The sequence below is a fragment of the Erpetoichthys calabaricus genome, chromosome 12 (genome assembly GCF_900747795.2).
Source record: "Erpetoichthys calabaricus chromosome 12, fErpCal1.3, whole genome shotgun sequence".
Classification (NCBI taxonomy): domain Eukaryota; kingdom Metazoa; phylum Chordata; class Cladistia; order Polypteriformes; family Polypteridae; genus Erpetoichthys; species Erpetoichthys calabaricus.
This window is the reverse complement of record NC_041405.2, coordinates 131,329,561-131,347,103: the sequence shown is the minus strand read 5'-3', so window position 1 is coordinate 131,347,103 and position 17,543 is coordinate 131,329,561. Positions and strand designations below refer to the sequence as shown.

Sequence of the window (17,543 nt, the reverse complement as noted above, 5' to 3'; positions counted from 1 at the left end):
CTGAAATGTATGTACAGGTTTTAGAGCAACATATGATTCATCGAGATGATATCTTTCTCAGGGAAGGCCTTGCATATTTCAGCAAGACAATGCTAAACCGCAAACTGCATCTATTACAACAGCATGACTTTGTAGCAGAAGAGTCCGAGTGCTGAACTGGCCTTCTACAGTCCAGACCTTTCACCAAATGAAAATATTTGGCGCATCATGAAATGAAAAACATGACAAAAAAGAACCAGGATTTTTGAGCAGCTAGAATCCTATATCAGACAAGAATGGGACAATATTCCTCTCCCAAAAGTCCAGCAACTAGTCCCCTCAGTTCCCAGACATTTATGACTGTTAAAAGATGAAGGGATGCTACCCTGTGGTAAACATGGCCCTGTCCCAACTTTTGTGAGACGTGTTGCTGCCATCAAATTCAAAATGACCTTATTCTTTTCTTAAAATGGTACATTTTCTCAGTTTCAACATTTGATATGTTTCCATATTCTATTGTGAATAAAACATGGGTATATGAGATTTGCAAATCTTTGCATTCTGTTTTTATTTATATTTTACACAGTGTCACAACTTTTTTGGAATTGGGGTTGTATATATATCTATCTTTCTTGGTACAACTGGGAGATAATCCAAAATCACTCTCTCCTACCGAGCTTTTCCCATGGCCACAAAGATCTTTCACTGGGCATCTAATGTTTCAGTACACAGCTCTGTGCAGACGCTGAAAGCTGCTTTCAAGACAGACATGCAGAGAACAACCCTCTTAAGATGACCTTCAAAATGTAAAGAAGACAGATTTTCTGACATTCTACTGGTGGCTCAGTCTTTCTGCTTTAAAGGATCTCACTGTGATTTCCACAGAAGCCCACAATTCCAGGCTTAGCTTGCCCTTTATCAGGTCTGGCTCTTATATATACCAACCACATGCTACATTGTAGACACAGTATTAAGCCAAGTTAAGTGTAACAGTTAAGGCAGTGCCGCATCAAACAAACCAAACTAGATTTGACTGAATGCTGTCCTCCTGTTTATAGATTTTGTTGAATTTCTAAGCACCCTGAAGAAATTGTTTAATAGGAAACATGGAGCTGCCAAGCTACTTTTACAAAAAAAACACAAAGACAATGCTTGTTGCTGGTGGAATCAAGAAGCTGACCAAGCAGGTGCAGGAAGAAGGTGATTCCTTTTTCAGCACCTTCCCAGGTCTACATAGCAATCAACTATTTGATCAGTGACACAGACTTAATCATTTCCGACAAAAGCTGTTTAAGTTGAAAGAAAGGCATACTGTAGTAAAAAAGTACATATTTAGTAATGGCGAAGGGAGAATAATTCTTATTTTGTAAAGATCACTTGCTCAACTTCAGGTTATCAATTTTTGATGTCTTCTCCTAACCCTGTGAGGTTAATGCAGGCAAAAGGACACTGCTATAAAGTAAGAAGGAACTTGTCAAGTTTGTGATTTAGTTTACCAGAAATAGCAAAACACAAGCAAACAGGATGAAATTAAAATGTCAAAAAATAAAAATTCACATGACAGGGATACAGAGACAGTGCAGGCTTTCCTTTTCCTTAATGTTAGCTGGGTAAACAAAAGCTCCCAATGGTAGTACATCCCTGAGACAGAGGCTGGCATGCTGAAATTATGAATGGACTGCAGGCCACACCCCTTGTCTAGAAAAACATAGCAGATCGACTAGCGCTGGGCTGAGCGGGATTACTATACTCAGGCGCACACATGCACACAACGAATTCTCAGACACACACACACACACACACAGAGGGGAGAGAGAGACACACACATCGTGTGCCCTGCTTTCCTCCCTCCCTCCCTCCCTCCCCCCCCACCTCACCTCTCTCTTTCTCTCTCTCTCTCTCTTCCACTGACTGTCACTGAGTTTAGAGCAACTTCACAAGCAGGAAGGCAGCCTGCAAGGTGCAGGCAGGAGGAAAGCTGAGGAACCTAGAAATAGAAATGGGATAGAGGTAGCATCTTGCTTGGGCAGGACAGCTGGATTTTCTTCTCTGGACAGAGATCTCTATTTTTTTGTCCACTTTGCTTTACAGCTTTCTGCTGTTCTTTTTTTTTTTTTGTTTTAATTTGAGAGCGCCAAAGGAAGGGAACCTGCTTCCTCACTTTGTTTCACGGCCTCTCAAGTGTGATGGATATTGCGGTGCTGGCATTCGGAAACTCACTGCATTCACTCCTGTGCCTGCACGGTATGCCCTGCCTGCATTTTGCTGCCACATTGGGAGTCTGACCCCGCCATGTGGGAATGGATGTCATTTGCCGCCGGGCTCCTTCCTGCTGTTGCTTCCACCTCCTCCAGCCCACTCCTAAACCGTCTGGTGGTCTGCATCTTGCTGCTGCAGGCAGGTGCTGTCCTAGGGAGGTGCCCTGCTGAAGCGGGTGCTGCCGTTGGCCTTGAGCCCCTGCGGGGTGTCAACTGTTCTTGGAGCCTTGATCGACACACCCGAAGCTACAACCACCTGGAAGGTGATGTGAGATGGAGACGACTCTATTCAGCTACAAAGTTCTTTCTGCGCATTGAGAAGTCAGGAAAAGTGGATGGTACACGTCGAAAGAACTGCATTAACAGTGAGTATGTAAAGCGGGTTGGAATGGGGGCATTGGGTGCTGGTAAAATTGGCAAAAACACCCTTGTCTTGACCAATGAACATATAATTAGAATTCTTTTCTTTACATATGCACAGATAAAAATGAAAAAATTGAAGAAGTCTGCCTTCAGTAAATTCTACCATACTTGACTTTACAGTCCTCTGAAACAAATTGGCCAGACAAGAATATATATGCATGACAACTTCTAGATGACTAGCATTTTATATAATATCTTGTCATAAAGATGACCATCTATACTGGCCAATTGCACATTATAGAATTAAGGATGGCAGTACACTTCATTTGCCAATTTAGACCTTATCTTGACCCCCTCAAGGGACACAAATGATATGGTGGGACTCTTCTGTATGATGAGCAGCTTATCAGCAGACTGATGCATAAATCAGATGGTTAAGCAAGACAAATGGGCATAGGAGAGGTGTGCTGGAGATGTATTAGATGCCACCTTGATTATGCGTCCCTGACCATGTTGGCCTTTACCATTTTCAAGCAAACAGTCGCCATTACAGTTGCCAAATTCTGAGTTTCCAAATCATCCTGGAGCTCTGCTCTTAGTGTCTGCTGGGTGAAAGTGGCAACTCTGTCCTGTGCAGCTCCATATCATGACAGCAGCGCCACCCAGCTGTTTGACAATCACCTTTCTTATCTCTAAGGCATCACCTCTGGGAAATGATAAGACCTACATTCTTGTCCTTCAGCAATCACATCCTCAAATGTGACTGAGCTTCAGCAGGTCAAGGGCTAGTAATGGATATGATGAAAAATTGCCAAACTGACTACAAAACTGACATTGGTTCTTCCTCAGCCACTGCTTGCTCTTTTCTTTAACCTCCAAAATGCTCTTCTCTGTGGCCAATCCATCTTTTTACTGCAAGACTTTACTGTTAGGTATTTGACTTTTTCAAAGGAAAATGACACATAAGGTGCAAGGAGGTCAATAAGTCTAGGCACATTTCTACCATTGCTCACCATGCCCACTTTGTCATATAAGCCTGCCTGGCTCATTATTAGCTTTTAGAACTAGACCAGTTCAGAATATTCTGTAAAAGAACTAGTTTAAATCATTTATTTAAGACTGAAATGGCATCTTGCTCAATCTAACACATGCAAATTGAGTCCGGATGGGTTATTAGCTTGAGGGGAGTTGATTATAGTAGACACTAAAACATACTAGCATGGATTGAATGTCCTCATATGTCCATTTAACAGACTGTGTTGTGCTTGACGAATACACCCAGAATAATATAACAGGCCAATGAAGCAAACGGAATGATTTGGTGTAATAACGTCTATTTCGTGAATTAACTCAGTGGAACTCTCTGAGTTAACAACCAATTTTTATTTCATTAGACAAACATAGAAGATTATATTCATTTTATTCTACACCCACTCTGTCAATCAAATACTATGCTGGGTGCATTACTAGTGGCAGGGGCTCAGCAGTGGGAAATGTCTTGCTGAAACAAAATCAGCAAAAAAAAAAGTATTTTGTCTTCTCCTTTCTCAAAAGATACTCTCAAATATGAAGAATTGTATAATGTTGATCACTCATTTAATTTGATCAAGAATCTCAATCATAAACTTAGGAGAAAGAAAGTGCTTTCACATCTCAGCTCCTTGAGGTCAACTGCACTTTTGTTTGTAATGTTATCTATAAGCTCCCAAAAAAAAAAAAAAAAAAAAATGACACTAACACTATATGCTAAAAAAATGACAATGTAATGCATTGCGTTAACAAGCCTAGTTTAGTACACTGGACTAATCTGTCCACTTCAGTATTCTGGGTTTAATACATTGAACTAACAGCCTCAGATGAGACCATTAGCCTAATAAGTACATGTGGCTAAATATGATTAACATGCCAAGTTTAATGCAGTGGGCTAGCAACACCAATTAAAGTCCTTGTGGTAAAGAGCCTAGTTTAAAAATATTGTTTTAATGCACTTAATGTAGGCCATTGGCTTAATGTGTCCAGTTACATGGATTTGCCAAATTGAATTCTTTGGCAAACAAGTTTAGATGAATGCATTACTCAACATGTCTAGTTTAATGCAATATTCTATCTTTAATTTGTTGGTATAACCATAACCTTTAGGTGAATTAAAAGCAATGTCTTTTAATAAGTTTGGTCCATTCTACCCAGTTCATTATATTATGCCTTATAATCCCATTTAATGCATCTGGAGTGCTTAACACAGTTTAGTGCATTTGATGTTGTCCATCCTTTTTCTAACACCCTTACCTATTTCAGGGTCATGGGGATTAGCCATAATGTGGGAAAGAACCTTAAGTAGGGTGTCAGGTCATTAGGAGGCACATTCACACTAGGCCAGTTTAAAGTTGTCAATCCATCTAACCTTAACGTCTTTGCAATACAGAAGATAAACCTTCACCAAGACTTTGGGAGAATACACAAACACACATGCCGTACCCGCTTGCATTCAAATACAGAACTTTGAAGTTGTTAGATAGGCAAAAGACATAACCCCTGTGGCACCATGCACAGAATAATGTACCATGCTTGAATTTTTGGATTAACAAATCCAATTCAATGTCTTTGGGCTAGGGAGTCCAAATCATTCCACTAATAAGTCCAGTACATTTGACCTATTTTGCACATTTCAGTGCATTTGCAGAATAGTCAATCTGTCAGGAATGCAAGAATTTCGTGAACATGCTTAATTTACTTCTTTAACATAGTGTGGCAGTGGCTAAGGCGCTGCACTTTAAACCACACATTAACAAGGTCAGTCCCACACTGGCTCAGTGAATGATCCTGACCAAGTTACTAGACATGCATTGATAGGAGCATCTACAAAATACATCTCTATCTATCTATCTATCTATCTATCTATCTATCTATCTATCTATCTATCTATCTATCTATCTATCTATCTATCTATCTATCTATCTATCTATCTATCTATCTATATACAACTTAATAAAAGGGTAAGTGTCTGTGTGAGTGTGTATCTGTATATCCATTCATTTGTATCCATTTCCCTCTCATTCCAAGAGATGGTGCATCACAGATATTTATAGTAATGCATTTTATTACAAGTGTTTGTGATACGTCATCTGTTAGTTTACTAGAAATGTTTGTGATGCACCATTTGTTGGAATGACAATTTAATTTTATTACTACAATACATTCCAATAGAATGTGTACGTCAAAAGTTAATGCTAAATGCTAAGTTGATTATTTAGATTTCAACCCATCTTAGAAAGGTAGCACAGACAGCATAATGTATAAAACGTTAAGGGTTGTTTATCTGTCACACAAATATTTGCAAATCACTTGGATTTGAAAAATTGAGCTTGGTCTTAATCAAGAGCTTATGCTGTGGTACACACAACACAACCCATGAATTGGATGTGTGGACTACCTCATCCACATAAATTGGGCTTCAGGTCATTCTAATGGCAAGCAGCAGCAAAGCCATGCACCACGCCTGATAAAAGAACAAAGCCATGCATGCAATACAGAAGATAAACCAGGATAGACCAGGAAAAGAAACTCATTGACATTTTATGAGAGTGAAGCACTTTGCACAGGCCAATTAGATGCATGTGAAGTACATATCAATATTCCATCCATCCATCCATCCATTTTCCAACCCACTGAATCTGAACACAGGGTCACGGCGGTCTGCTGAAGCCAATCCCAGCCAACACAGGACACAAGGCAGGAACCAATCCCAGGCAGGGTGCCAACCCACCGCAGTATCAATATTCCATGAAAAAGAATTTGTGGATGACTGATCGTGTTCATCGAAAATGCAAGTCATACACACTGGGCACAAAAGAAAGTCATAGGAAAGGTGGTGACACCCTTGGCTGCTGTGTTTTGTTATGACCACATTTTTGTCTGCTCCCTGTCAAGTACCTTGCATAAGAACATTTCTTCAAGGATCAGAGGTCCAAGTATTTCTAGTAATAATTTAAACGCAGTTTAGTGTAGGTATGCTAATAGGTCCAGTTTCGTTAATTTGGTAAATGTCCACTTTCTATTATTTTGTCCTGAAAACACAGGGTGTTGCAGTTGGGAGAAAAAGAATAATCTACTGCTTTTAGAGAATGCACTAGAATAAGTTATTTATGCTACTAAATTATTCATTTAAAATATCGGTTTTAGTTAATTTTCTCCAAGTCTGGCAAATTTGATTAACATGATAGGTTTAAAGAGTTGGCCTATCAGAACCGAGCCTTCTTTCTAATGGACCAGTTTAATACATTTGGTGAGCATGCTAGGATTAATAAATCGGACCAACAAACCTAGCTCAGCACATTTTGGTAGATTTACCTAATTAAGTGCATTTGGTGAAAATGTGTTCATTTGTTTATTTTCTGAACTCACTTATTTCAATAGATGGTCACCAGAATTTGATTAAAACCCATTTATCTATTACCTTTACACAGTATTTCAATTTATAGTCATGGGGCAATAACAAGGGGTACAATGCATGATGCAATCACTGGTGGGGTGACAGTCGGCCGTGGTAATAGTAGTAGTAGTAGTATTGTCACTGAGAAATTCTTCCTTGCATTTTCATCCAAAATGCCACCCATTGTAGGACACATTAAGACCGCACCTATATAACAGCAGATTTTCCTAACCTGTATGTATTTAAGATAAGGGAAGAAAACCACAGTACTTATGAGAAAAACCTGGTAGATATACAGAGAGAGCAGGCAAACAAACTGGGATTTGAACCCTGTCTCTTGGATATGTAAGACAGCAGTGCTCACTACTGTATTAAAAGTGGAGATGCTATTTTAAATCCACTGAGCTCAAAAACAGTTAGGTGAAGTTAGGCTATAGAGTTGAGCCATGTGAATGTACTATGGTTAACTCATTCAATAAAAAGTCCTTTTCAATTACTTTGGGCTAATAAGCTTAACTCAATGTATTTGGTGAATAAGAAAAAATAAAGGTTGTGCTAAAGGATGTACACTTAGCACTTCTGTCATAGCAGAGAAAGGGACAGATAACAGAAGGTGACTTTCCCTGAACGATGTTTGACTAGATAAATTGCCCTTTCAGCTTAATTTAAAGCCCATTCATAAAGAGATCCTTTAATAGTTCCTATCATCATTCAGGATCTTTGTGCTTTCATGGTGGGCTCGTTTATTTGCTCCTACCTGGACACTGCTGGGAGCAGTAATACCTTGATAGGACAGCAGCTGCCCATTCCCTTTCTGAGTTCAGATATCAGCACAGTGATACCACTTGGGGACCTCATCCTGCACTGAATTTGAAACAAGAACTCTGAGTTAGGCAAGTTCAAATTACATGGTAGTGAGAGCTGCTTTCAGCAGAGTCAATGCTCACAGAAGTTGTTACACTAAAGAGGGTGGGCTCCCACTAACAGACATACATGTGGACTGGGCCAGTGATAGACATCTGACAGCTTAGATGTTCGCATGCTCACATAGTGACTGGGTGGGAGGCAATCATCAAAGGAAAGGACACATATAACTCAATGGATCTGCATCAGAGATCAGTTACACACAGTTACTTACAAGGGATGGACACAAAAGAGCTCAGTACATACAGAGATGATTACATGGGCTCTGAAGTGTTTTAACTAAAAAGAGGCTCACACCCCACATGATGTGGGAATAGCTCACGTAAGCCCAGACACACATAAACACGTGCACACAGACTGTCTGGAGAGCAGCTCTCTTTCAGGGTGTGCTCGCCGACTGACAGTTTCACCCCTGAGTGGCAGGGTCATTTTTTCCAGCCCCTAGTCCCAGCCATTCAGGTGCAAAAACAGTAGAAATTAGTCAACGGCTTTGCTAATTGACGCTGGAAAAAATTGTATCAATCCCAGCAGACTTACATCTGGCAGTGTGGAGCGTGCGTCTGTCGACCGCTAGGATTTGGTGCGTTTAAGGGTTAGTCTGGGAGGATGGAGTTACAGGATTTCAAAGATGACGACACTGTAACTCATGTGCTGCCTGGCATATGTGGGGCTCCAAGACTTGGAACGGTATTTAGGTGCATAGCCTTTTAAAATGAATGTCTGTTGTGGTAGCTGTGGGGAATCTTAACCCTCCTGAACTTGGTGGTCCTGTATCAGTGAACCTCCTGTACAAAACTTCTCTACTTTGAGTCAACATTGATTCCTCCCCTGTAACAGTGATCCATACACATGTGTGCATGTAAACTTTGCTCTGATACCCTGTCTTTAACATTCTTCATTGTTGGTAAGACAGAAATGAAATTAATAAATAATAACTGAAAGTATGCCCTGGAGATAAAAAAAGGTTACAAGCCTGAAAATGAAGTATGCCCCAAATCTAACTTGTCTTCTCCTTCAGCTCAGGTGTTTTAGATCCAAGTTGTTATTTTTAATTTTAGTGTCTCTCCTTATGAAATATTGTTGGCAACCTGCTAATTTATGAGTCGTTTATATTCTCTTTTAAAAGGACAGCCTGTTGAAATTTGGGTGTGTTTACAAAATATAAAAAAGTGAAGAAAAAAAAAAGAGCAAAATCAAAGAGTTGACTGGACTCCAGTTTCTGACAAGACGCTCAGCCCAAGGAAATAATGTCATAGAATGAAAGGAATCAAGGAAGTCATCTGTAGTTATATGTTGCCATGCTACCCGCGTGCCAGGAAGATGCAGTCTGTCAATGTGGCCCTTCTTGGCCATGTGCATCAAAGACAAAAAAGAAAGAATTCTCCTTTGACCTCTAGGCATAGGAGGGGGGCACGGTGCAGAGGTCAAGAAGAATGCCTGCGGGTTTGCTACGATTTCTGCCATCAGATACCCAGAATGACTGGAGCAAAGATTTGAAGGTATAAAAAAGAGCCAAAGATGCTGGAGTTTATGCTGGTTTTTAGTGACAATCACGATGTGACCTTATTTTATCATGGTCCTCTAGGTCGCTGATCACTGCCCACATCACACAATCAGAACTGACATTAGTAAGGATCCTTAAACGGCAGCAGTAGAAGTGAAGGGGTCAATAGAGTCTGAAGATGCTGACTTGTAGCCTATTGAACTGACTTTCTTCACAACTCCAGAATGGAAGCACAACAGGATAATGGCTCACTGCGCCAGAAGAACCTGGGGACTAGCTGCCTGCTTGAGTTTAGCACCACAAAATATTTAATAGAGTTGTTATTTTTTTAGAATGAATTGGTCATTACATTAGATAATACTGTTTTACAGTCTAATCAGAATATTTTCAGCATTTCAGGATTTTACAAATACATTTAGTTGGGTGGAGATACAACAGTTTAAAATATAGTCAGGCAAACCCTTTTTAGGATCACAGTATTGCTGAAGAGAGTGGTTCATTGGTTAGTACTGCTGCCTCACTGATCCAGTATCCTGGGTTTAAACTCTGCACATAGTCACTGTCTTTGTAGAGTTTGTGTGCTGCCCATGTTTGTGTTGGTTCTGCCAGATAAGAGGAAAAGAAGAAGGCCTAAGAGAAGGTTTATGGATGTGTTGAGAGAGGACATAAAGGTGGTGGGTGTAACGGAGCTAGATACAGAGGACAGGAAGATATGGAAAAAGATGATCCGCTGTGGCGACCCCTAATTAGAGCAGCCAAAAGAATAAGAAGAAGACTCCAGTTTTCCTTCCACACTGTAAAAGATGAATTGGGTGTGTCTGTGTGTGAGTTTATCCTGTGTGGAGCTTGGCCCAGACACAGACAGGCAGACATCATTGGTTCAAACCTACACACGTTTATTTACAATATTCACTATTTACAAAGGTGCACACAACCCCAAAACTCCCCCAAAGTTCAGGTCTCTCACACAATGCCTTCTTCACCGCCTCCACTCCTATCCACCAAGCTCTGTCCTTCTCCTCTCCCAACTCCAGCCACTGAATGGAGGGAGGCAGCCCCTTTTATAATCACCTGGACGTGCTCCAGGAGCCTCCCGATAATCTTTCGTTGGCACTCCCCAATGTGGCGGAAGTACCAGCTGCGCACCCAGAAAGACTCTGGGTGTCCCTGGTCCTCTTCCCCCCAGCACTTCTGGGTGTGGCGGAAGTGCTGAGGACCAGGGCTCTCCAGGCATTGGGTCGCCCCCTGGCGGTGACCACGGGCCCCTATAGGGTTGAGCTTCCAAGCTCAGTTTCCATGGTCACCAAAGCCACAAGGGCGGTCGCCCCCTTTGTGGTCTGGAGGAGGCATAAGCCCTCCTCCTGTCGTCCTCCTGGGCGTCCCGGTTGGGTAACCACCCCCAGCCACACGGCACACCAGAGATTCACAGATATCCCATCCAAGGTTATAGGGTCTTGTACCCAGTGCAAGTGGAATAGGATCTGGCCCTTCCACCCTTTACGAGATGAACTAGGCTGTATAACATCATGTTATGTAGAAGAGTTACGGAGAAAGGAAGGATGAGTTTGCTCAAAAGCCAAGTCTGAGGGAAATGGATCTTTGAAACCTGAACAGGGTCAATGGTAAGAAAGGAAACTATTCGGAGGAATACGTCTTATTACCTACTCTGCAGAGTAGACTCTTGTGGTCAGACGTCTGTTTTCTACTCAGGATGGAAATGAATTGATTATGGAGTCAGACAAGGCTTAGCTTGAATTTCTTTTAGGCATCAGAATTTTGACAAAAAAGCAATACCTGTAGTTATGGTAGCCTATTTTCCTCAAATAAAGTAAGTCATAGATATGGAAGAACTCTGTATGGGGTTTAATGTTCTGGGAAGGGAAATAAGTTTGGATATTTAGACATTATTAAATATAATAAAATTCCAAATAAGAATAGTCTACTTAGACTGGCGCAGGCACTGAGGAAGAAAATGTGTTTGAAGCCTACTCCACTGAGAAGCTAGCATCCTGGGAAGAATCATAGATATGGAGAAACCCTCCTAGAAGTCTTGTCTTCTTAGACAGACCATAGTTGTGGACGAATCCAGTTTGTAGCCCACTCTACTAAGGGACACCACACATGTGAAGGAAGCCATCTTGGTGACTGCTTTACTTGAATGATAGTTGGAAAAAATAAGACGGAGGTTGAGTAACCTATAGTGCCTTTAGAAAGTGTTCAGACCTCTTCACATTTTCACATTTGTTATGTTGTAGCCTTGTGCTAAATTTGTTTAAATTAAATTTTATCCCTCATCAAACAATACTCAATACCCGGGAAAGTCTGTATCAGAACATAATTTAGGATTTTTTTGTAAATTTGTTAAAAATAAAAAACAGAAATGTCACATTGATTCAAGTATTCAGAAACTTTGGTATGAAACTAGAAATTTGGCTCAGATGCATCCCATTCTATTGCTCATCTTTGAGATATTTTTATACTTTGTTTGGGGTCCATCAGTGGTTAATTCAATTGACTGGGCATTATTAGGAAAGGCACACACCTGCCTATAAAAGAAAATGTGTATCAGAGTAAAAACTAAGTCATGAGGTTGAAGGATTTGCCTGAAGAGTTTAGAGATAGGATTGCGTTGAGGCACAGATCTGTGACAGGCTACAGTACAAAAAAAATCTGCAGTATCACAGATTAATAAAACGAATGGTTGCCTCCATAATTCTTAAATGGAAGAAGTTTAGAAAAACCATAACTCTTCCTAGAGCTGTCCACAAAGCCAAACTGCACAATCTTGGGAGAAAGACCTTAGTAAGAGTGGTGACCAGGAACTCGATGATCACTTTAGCTGAAATTCAGAGAACCTTTTTGGAGATAGAAAGAACTTTCAGAAAAACAACAACCACAACTACAACAGTCTACTAATTTGGACTTTATTGCAGAGTGGCCAGACGACACATGAAAAGTCCACTTGGAGTCTGCAAAGATACACCTAAATTATTCTCAGACTGTGAGAAACAAAGATTAAATAGTTTGGTCTCAGTTCTAAACATTACCTCTGGATGAAACCAGGCACCCCTCATCAACTGTACAATACCATTTTGAGTGGTGAAGCAAGGTGGTGGCAGCATCACGCTGTGAGGTTGTTTCTCTGCAGAAGTGATTGGGAGGCTAGACATGGTTGAGGGAAAGTGGAACGGAGCAAAGTGCAGAGTACTTAATGAAAATCTGCTCCAGAGTACTCTAAAGGTACGCTAAAGGTTCACCTACCAACAGAACAATGACCCTAAGCACAAAGCAAAGACAACCCAGAAGTGGTTTAGGGACAACTCTGGGAATGTTGTTGAGTGGCCCAGCCACTGCTCAGATTTGAACCTAATCAAATATACCTAGAGAGACTAGAAAATAGCTGTCCACTGACAGTCTTCATTCAGGCTGATGGGGATTGTGAGGATGTGCAGAGAAGAATAGCAGAAAATCTCCAAATCAGGGTGTGTGCAGCTCGTTGCATCATATCCAAGAAGACTCCAGGCAATGATTACTTCCAAAAGTGCTTCAACAAAGTACTGAGTAAAGAGTCTGAATAAATGTGATATTTCATGTTTTAAATTTTAATACATTTGAAAAAATTTCTACAGTCTTGCTACACTTTGTTATTCTGAGCCACTGAGTGTAGTTTGATGAGGGTCAAATGCATTTAAATTATTTTAACATAAGGCTGCAACATAACAAATTTGTGAAAAGCAAAGGAGTCTGAATAATTTCTGAGATCACTGTATTTTCGATTCAAGCCTGTTTAGGAGGATAACTGGATAGTAAATGTGAATTGGCCGTGATGTCCAAGGCAGCTGACAAACTCTGCTGTTTTCTTTAAGATTTCAGCATAATTAGAAGGGTGAATGAGTTACATATTTTGAAAAATCTAGTCACATTTTTGCATTTACTACTGAATGAATATTAGTAGTAGTCAAGATGAGCCATGAGCTGCATTAAGCTACATTTGAACCTAGCCTACTGAAATGAGTTATAAATCCTAAACAACTTGAACACAGAGTAAGAAAGTCTGTGTAAGCGAACTGGACATTGGTGTATGACTTGCTTGATGGTCTTCTGTGAAGGCAGAAAAGAAGCAATCTCACAGTCAAAAAAAGCTGGATTTGGTTTCAGTTCAGCTTTTTGTTTTAGGAATCCCAGAAGAACATGCCTGTCAGTGTATACCGAGTTTGAGGTTGCTAGTCTGACTTACAGCTGGGTCATAAACTTAGTGGAAGACAAATAAGTCTTTGGTCCCCAATGGATTTCTCTTCTCACATCAGTTCTTCCATCATGCTTAATGTCATGTTGTCTGATATACTGTATACATCACACTTCAGAGAGGCCTTTGAAAACAAGAGAGGTTACTTCATTCATGGAAACTATCTTTTCTTAAACAGATGCAGATTGATACTGACTTTAAGATTAGCAAACGGTAGCTGGGATTGTCCACAAAACTGTTTTGTTTTTCTTTCTTTTTTATTAGTGCTTTGCAGACTCAGAGTATTGCATGCCAACTGGAAGCACCTCAGATTACCTTCACTGATTTAATCCAACTCATTGGCAATGATCCCCATGTCTGGCTGCCTTGCCCGAACTTTATGGCAGCTACAATATTCCTAGTTTGAAGCTCCCATTGATTTTTGCTGGCCCATGTTGCCATGCACTGCAGCTTCAAAGCACCCTTGCTACCTGAGGTCACTTTCCATTAGGAGTGGTGCCGGATACAAACAATTTAAGGGTGGATGACATGGAGGTCTGGGAAGTAATTGTCAACTGAACTGGGTGGTTGCAAAATCTCCAGAGACAGCACAGAAAGGGCAAAAAGGAAGCAGTGCCAGGGTGTGAATGGTGCCAGTTATTTCAGTGGTGACTGATGGGCCACCTTCACAACTCCTCACTTGTCACCAGCTGCATCTAAATACAATATTTCATTTATTAAAATGATTTATATTAGTCTTTTATATGTAGTGGTATAAAAATTAAATAGTGCCCTATGAGTTCTAATTGTTAGACTACAGAAGAGACAGTCACAAATATTCAAACTTCAATGCTCATTTTAAGCAAGACTCAGTGGGCAAATCTTCATAAGCCTGTGAATGTCTGAATCGCTCCAGAACAGTGCATATAAAACCTGAAAAGACAGCATATTCTGTTGATTCTGCTATTTTCACAGGCCAAAATCTTAAAAATGTTCACTGTTGTGTTGCTTGTTTTTAAGGCTGTTAAATGTTTGTGTGTTTTGATCTCCTTATTTATTTTCTGGGGCTTGTGGTGTCCTGGGTGTCATCATGCACACTATGAGGTGTATATTTCTATGAAGTGGTTGATGCCAGCTGGAGCTTCTGTCAATAAGATCAGAGTCATCATCAGCAACAGGTCTCATTGTGTCCTACACTGGCACACAAGGATCCTGAAAGGCCTTTCCACAACAAATGGTCTATGGCCTCTTCCCCTCTGACATAAATGAGTTCTTTTTCTAATGTTCTTTGCCTTACCTCTGTAGGATGCCATCTTTATCGACTCCCTTGTGGTGTCCAACATAAAGCAAATTTTGTTAGATGTTTCAGTTGCATATGAAGAACATGTCCCAACCATTTCCACCTCCTCTTCTTGACAATTACTCACTGACTCTGTGTAACTTGACTCGAGCAGGTCTTTGTTTCTGATGGTATTTTTTCTCAGAGTAATTTGAAAATGCTAAACAGAAACCATAGTGTGGAACAAACGAGAATTAAATGATCAAGCAAGCTTTTGTTTAAATCAAACCAGAAAATGCAGTCTAGACTCCTTAGTCAGTAATAGTGATGAGCAAATCCCACTGAATTCGCTTTGACTCGATTTTGGCAAAATCATGGAAATATTTGCAAATTTCACCAAACTCCGCAAAATGTATTAAAGTCAATAGAGAAGGAGGAATTAACTAGCTTTGAGAATTATAATTGTCTTTTAACTCTCCCAGTGGGCTAGGGGAAAAATGACCACCATCTTTGTACAAATAACACCAGAAAACATAAACATTGGCTAATGTAGTTTATTTTTTCTTCTTTTGGCTGCTCCCATTTGGGGTCACCACAGTGGATCATCTTTTTCCATATCTTCATGTCCTCTGCTTCTTGCTCTGTCACACCCATCACCTGCATACCCTCCCTCACCACATCCATAAATCTCCTCTCAGGCCTTTCTCTTTTCCTCTTGCCTAGCAGCTCCATCCCTAGTATCCTTCTCCCAATATACCCAGCATCTCTCTTATGCACATGTTCAAAACAACACAATCTTGCCTCTCTGGCTTTTTCTCCAAACCACCCCACCTGAGCTGACCCTCTAATGCACTCATTCTTAATCCTGTCCATCCTCGTCACACCTAATGCGAGTCTTAACATCTTTAACTCTGCCACCTCCAGCTCTGTCTCCTGTCTTTTTGTCAGTGCCACCGTCTCTAACCCATATAACATAGTTGGTCTCACTACCATCTTGTAGACCTTCCCTTTCACTCTGGCTGGTACCCATCTGTCACAAACCACTCCTGACACTCTTCTCCACTCACTTCACCATGCCTGCACTCTGTTCCTTACCTTTCTTTCACACTCTCCATTACTTCGTACTGTTGATCCCAAGTATTTAAATTCATCCACCTTCGCCAACTCTACTCCCTAAATCCTCACCATTCCTCTAACCTCCCTCTCATTCACATATGTATTCTATCTTTGTCCTACTGACCTTCATTCCTCTCCTCTCTAGAGCATATTTCCACTTCTCCCGGGCCTCCTCAACCTGCTCCCTACTCTCGCTACAGATCACAATGTCATCTGCAAACTTCATAGTCCATGGGGACTCCTGTATAATCTACTCTGTTAACATGTCCATCACTATTGCAAATAAGGAAGGGTTGAGAGTGAATCCCTAATGTAATCCCACCTCAGCCTTAAATGTATCTGTCATTCCTACTGCAGACTTCACCACTGTTACACTTCCCTCATATATATCCTGTACCACTCTTACATACTTCTTTGGCACTCCCGAGTTCCTCATACAATATCACATCTCCTCTCTAGGTACCCTGTTATATGCTTTATCTAGCTCCACAAAGACACAATGCAACTCCTTCTGCTCATCTCTAAACTTCTCCATCAACACCCTCAGAGCAAATGATGCATCTATAGCGCTCTTTCCCACCATGAAACCATATTGCTGCTCACTAATCATCACCTCCCTTCTTAACCTAGCCTCCACTACTCTTTCCAATAATTTTATGCTATGGCTGATCAATTTTATCCCGCTGTAGTTACTACAGTTCTGCACATCACTCTTATTCTTAAAAATCAGTACCAGTACACTTCTTCTCCACTCCTCAATTATCCTCTCACTTTCCAAGATTGCATTAAGCAATCGTTTAAACACTCCACTGCCATGTCTCCTAAATACCTCCATACTTCCACAGGTATGTCATCTGGACCGATGGTCATTTCCATTCTTCATCCTCTTCATAGCTGTCCTTACTTCCTCCTTTCAAATCCGTTGTACTTCCTGGTTCACTATCTCCACATCATCCAACCTTCTCTTTCTCTCATTCTCTTCATTCATCAACCTCTCAAAGTTCTCTTTCCATCTGCTCAACACACTCTCCTTGCTTGTGAGTATGTTTCCATCATTATCCTTTATCACCCTAGCCTGCTGCTCATATCGTTTAATAACGTTATTCATCAAAACAAACCCTAATTAGACATTTCTCTTCACTAAATGCTGTTTAGTAAAGCTGCTTACTTGTGTTTAATCACTTTAAGGTTAACAGTCAAAGGAATAGCCTTTCCCTCTTTTGTGGGCTTTTCTAACTGTTTCATGATGTTTTCTGGTGTTGAAATGCACAGGATTATTCAAGAAAATGAAAGCAACACACGTGAACAAACCAGTGCCCCTCACTGTAGCCTAAAGATCCAGCTCTGTCCTGTTTGGCAAGATGTAGAAAGGAAAGGACATTCTCTGAATGCAGCATCCAGCCCCACTACAGGTGTCCAACCATGCTCCATTCTGCATTCTGTAGTGAGGTACACTTGGAATGAGA

The 17,543-nt window shown here is 40.7% G+C and overlaps 1 protein-coding gene across 1 annotated transcript in view; it reads left to right on the top strand.

Annotated features, from left to right (window-relative positions):
* The first annotated feature begins 1,896 nt into the window (after positions 1 to 1,896).
* The window catches only part of fgf22 (fibroblast growth factor 22), an 85,236-nt gene continuing 69,589 nt past the window's right edge, over positions 1,897 to 17,543 (top strand). Inside the window, exon 1 of the mRNA XM_028816224.2 lies at positions 1,897 to 2,602. Coding sequence (XP_028672057.2) covers positions 2,272 to 2,602 — 331 coding nt within the window. The 5' untranslated portion in view covers positions 1,897 to 2,271. The remainder of the gene's footprint in view (positions 2,603 to 17,543) is intronic.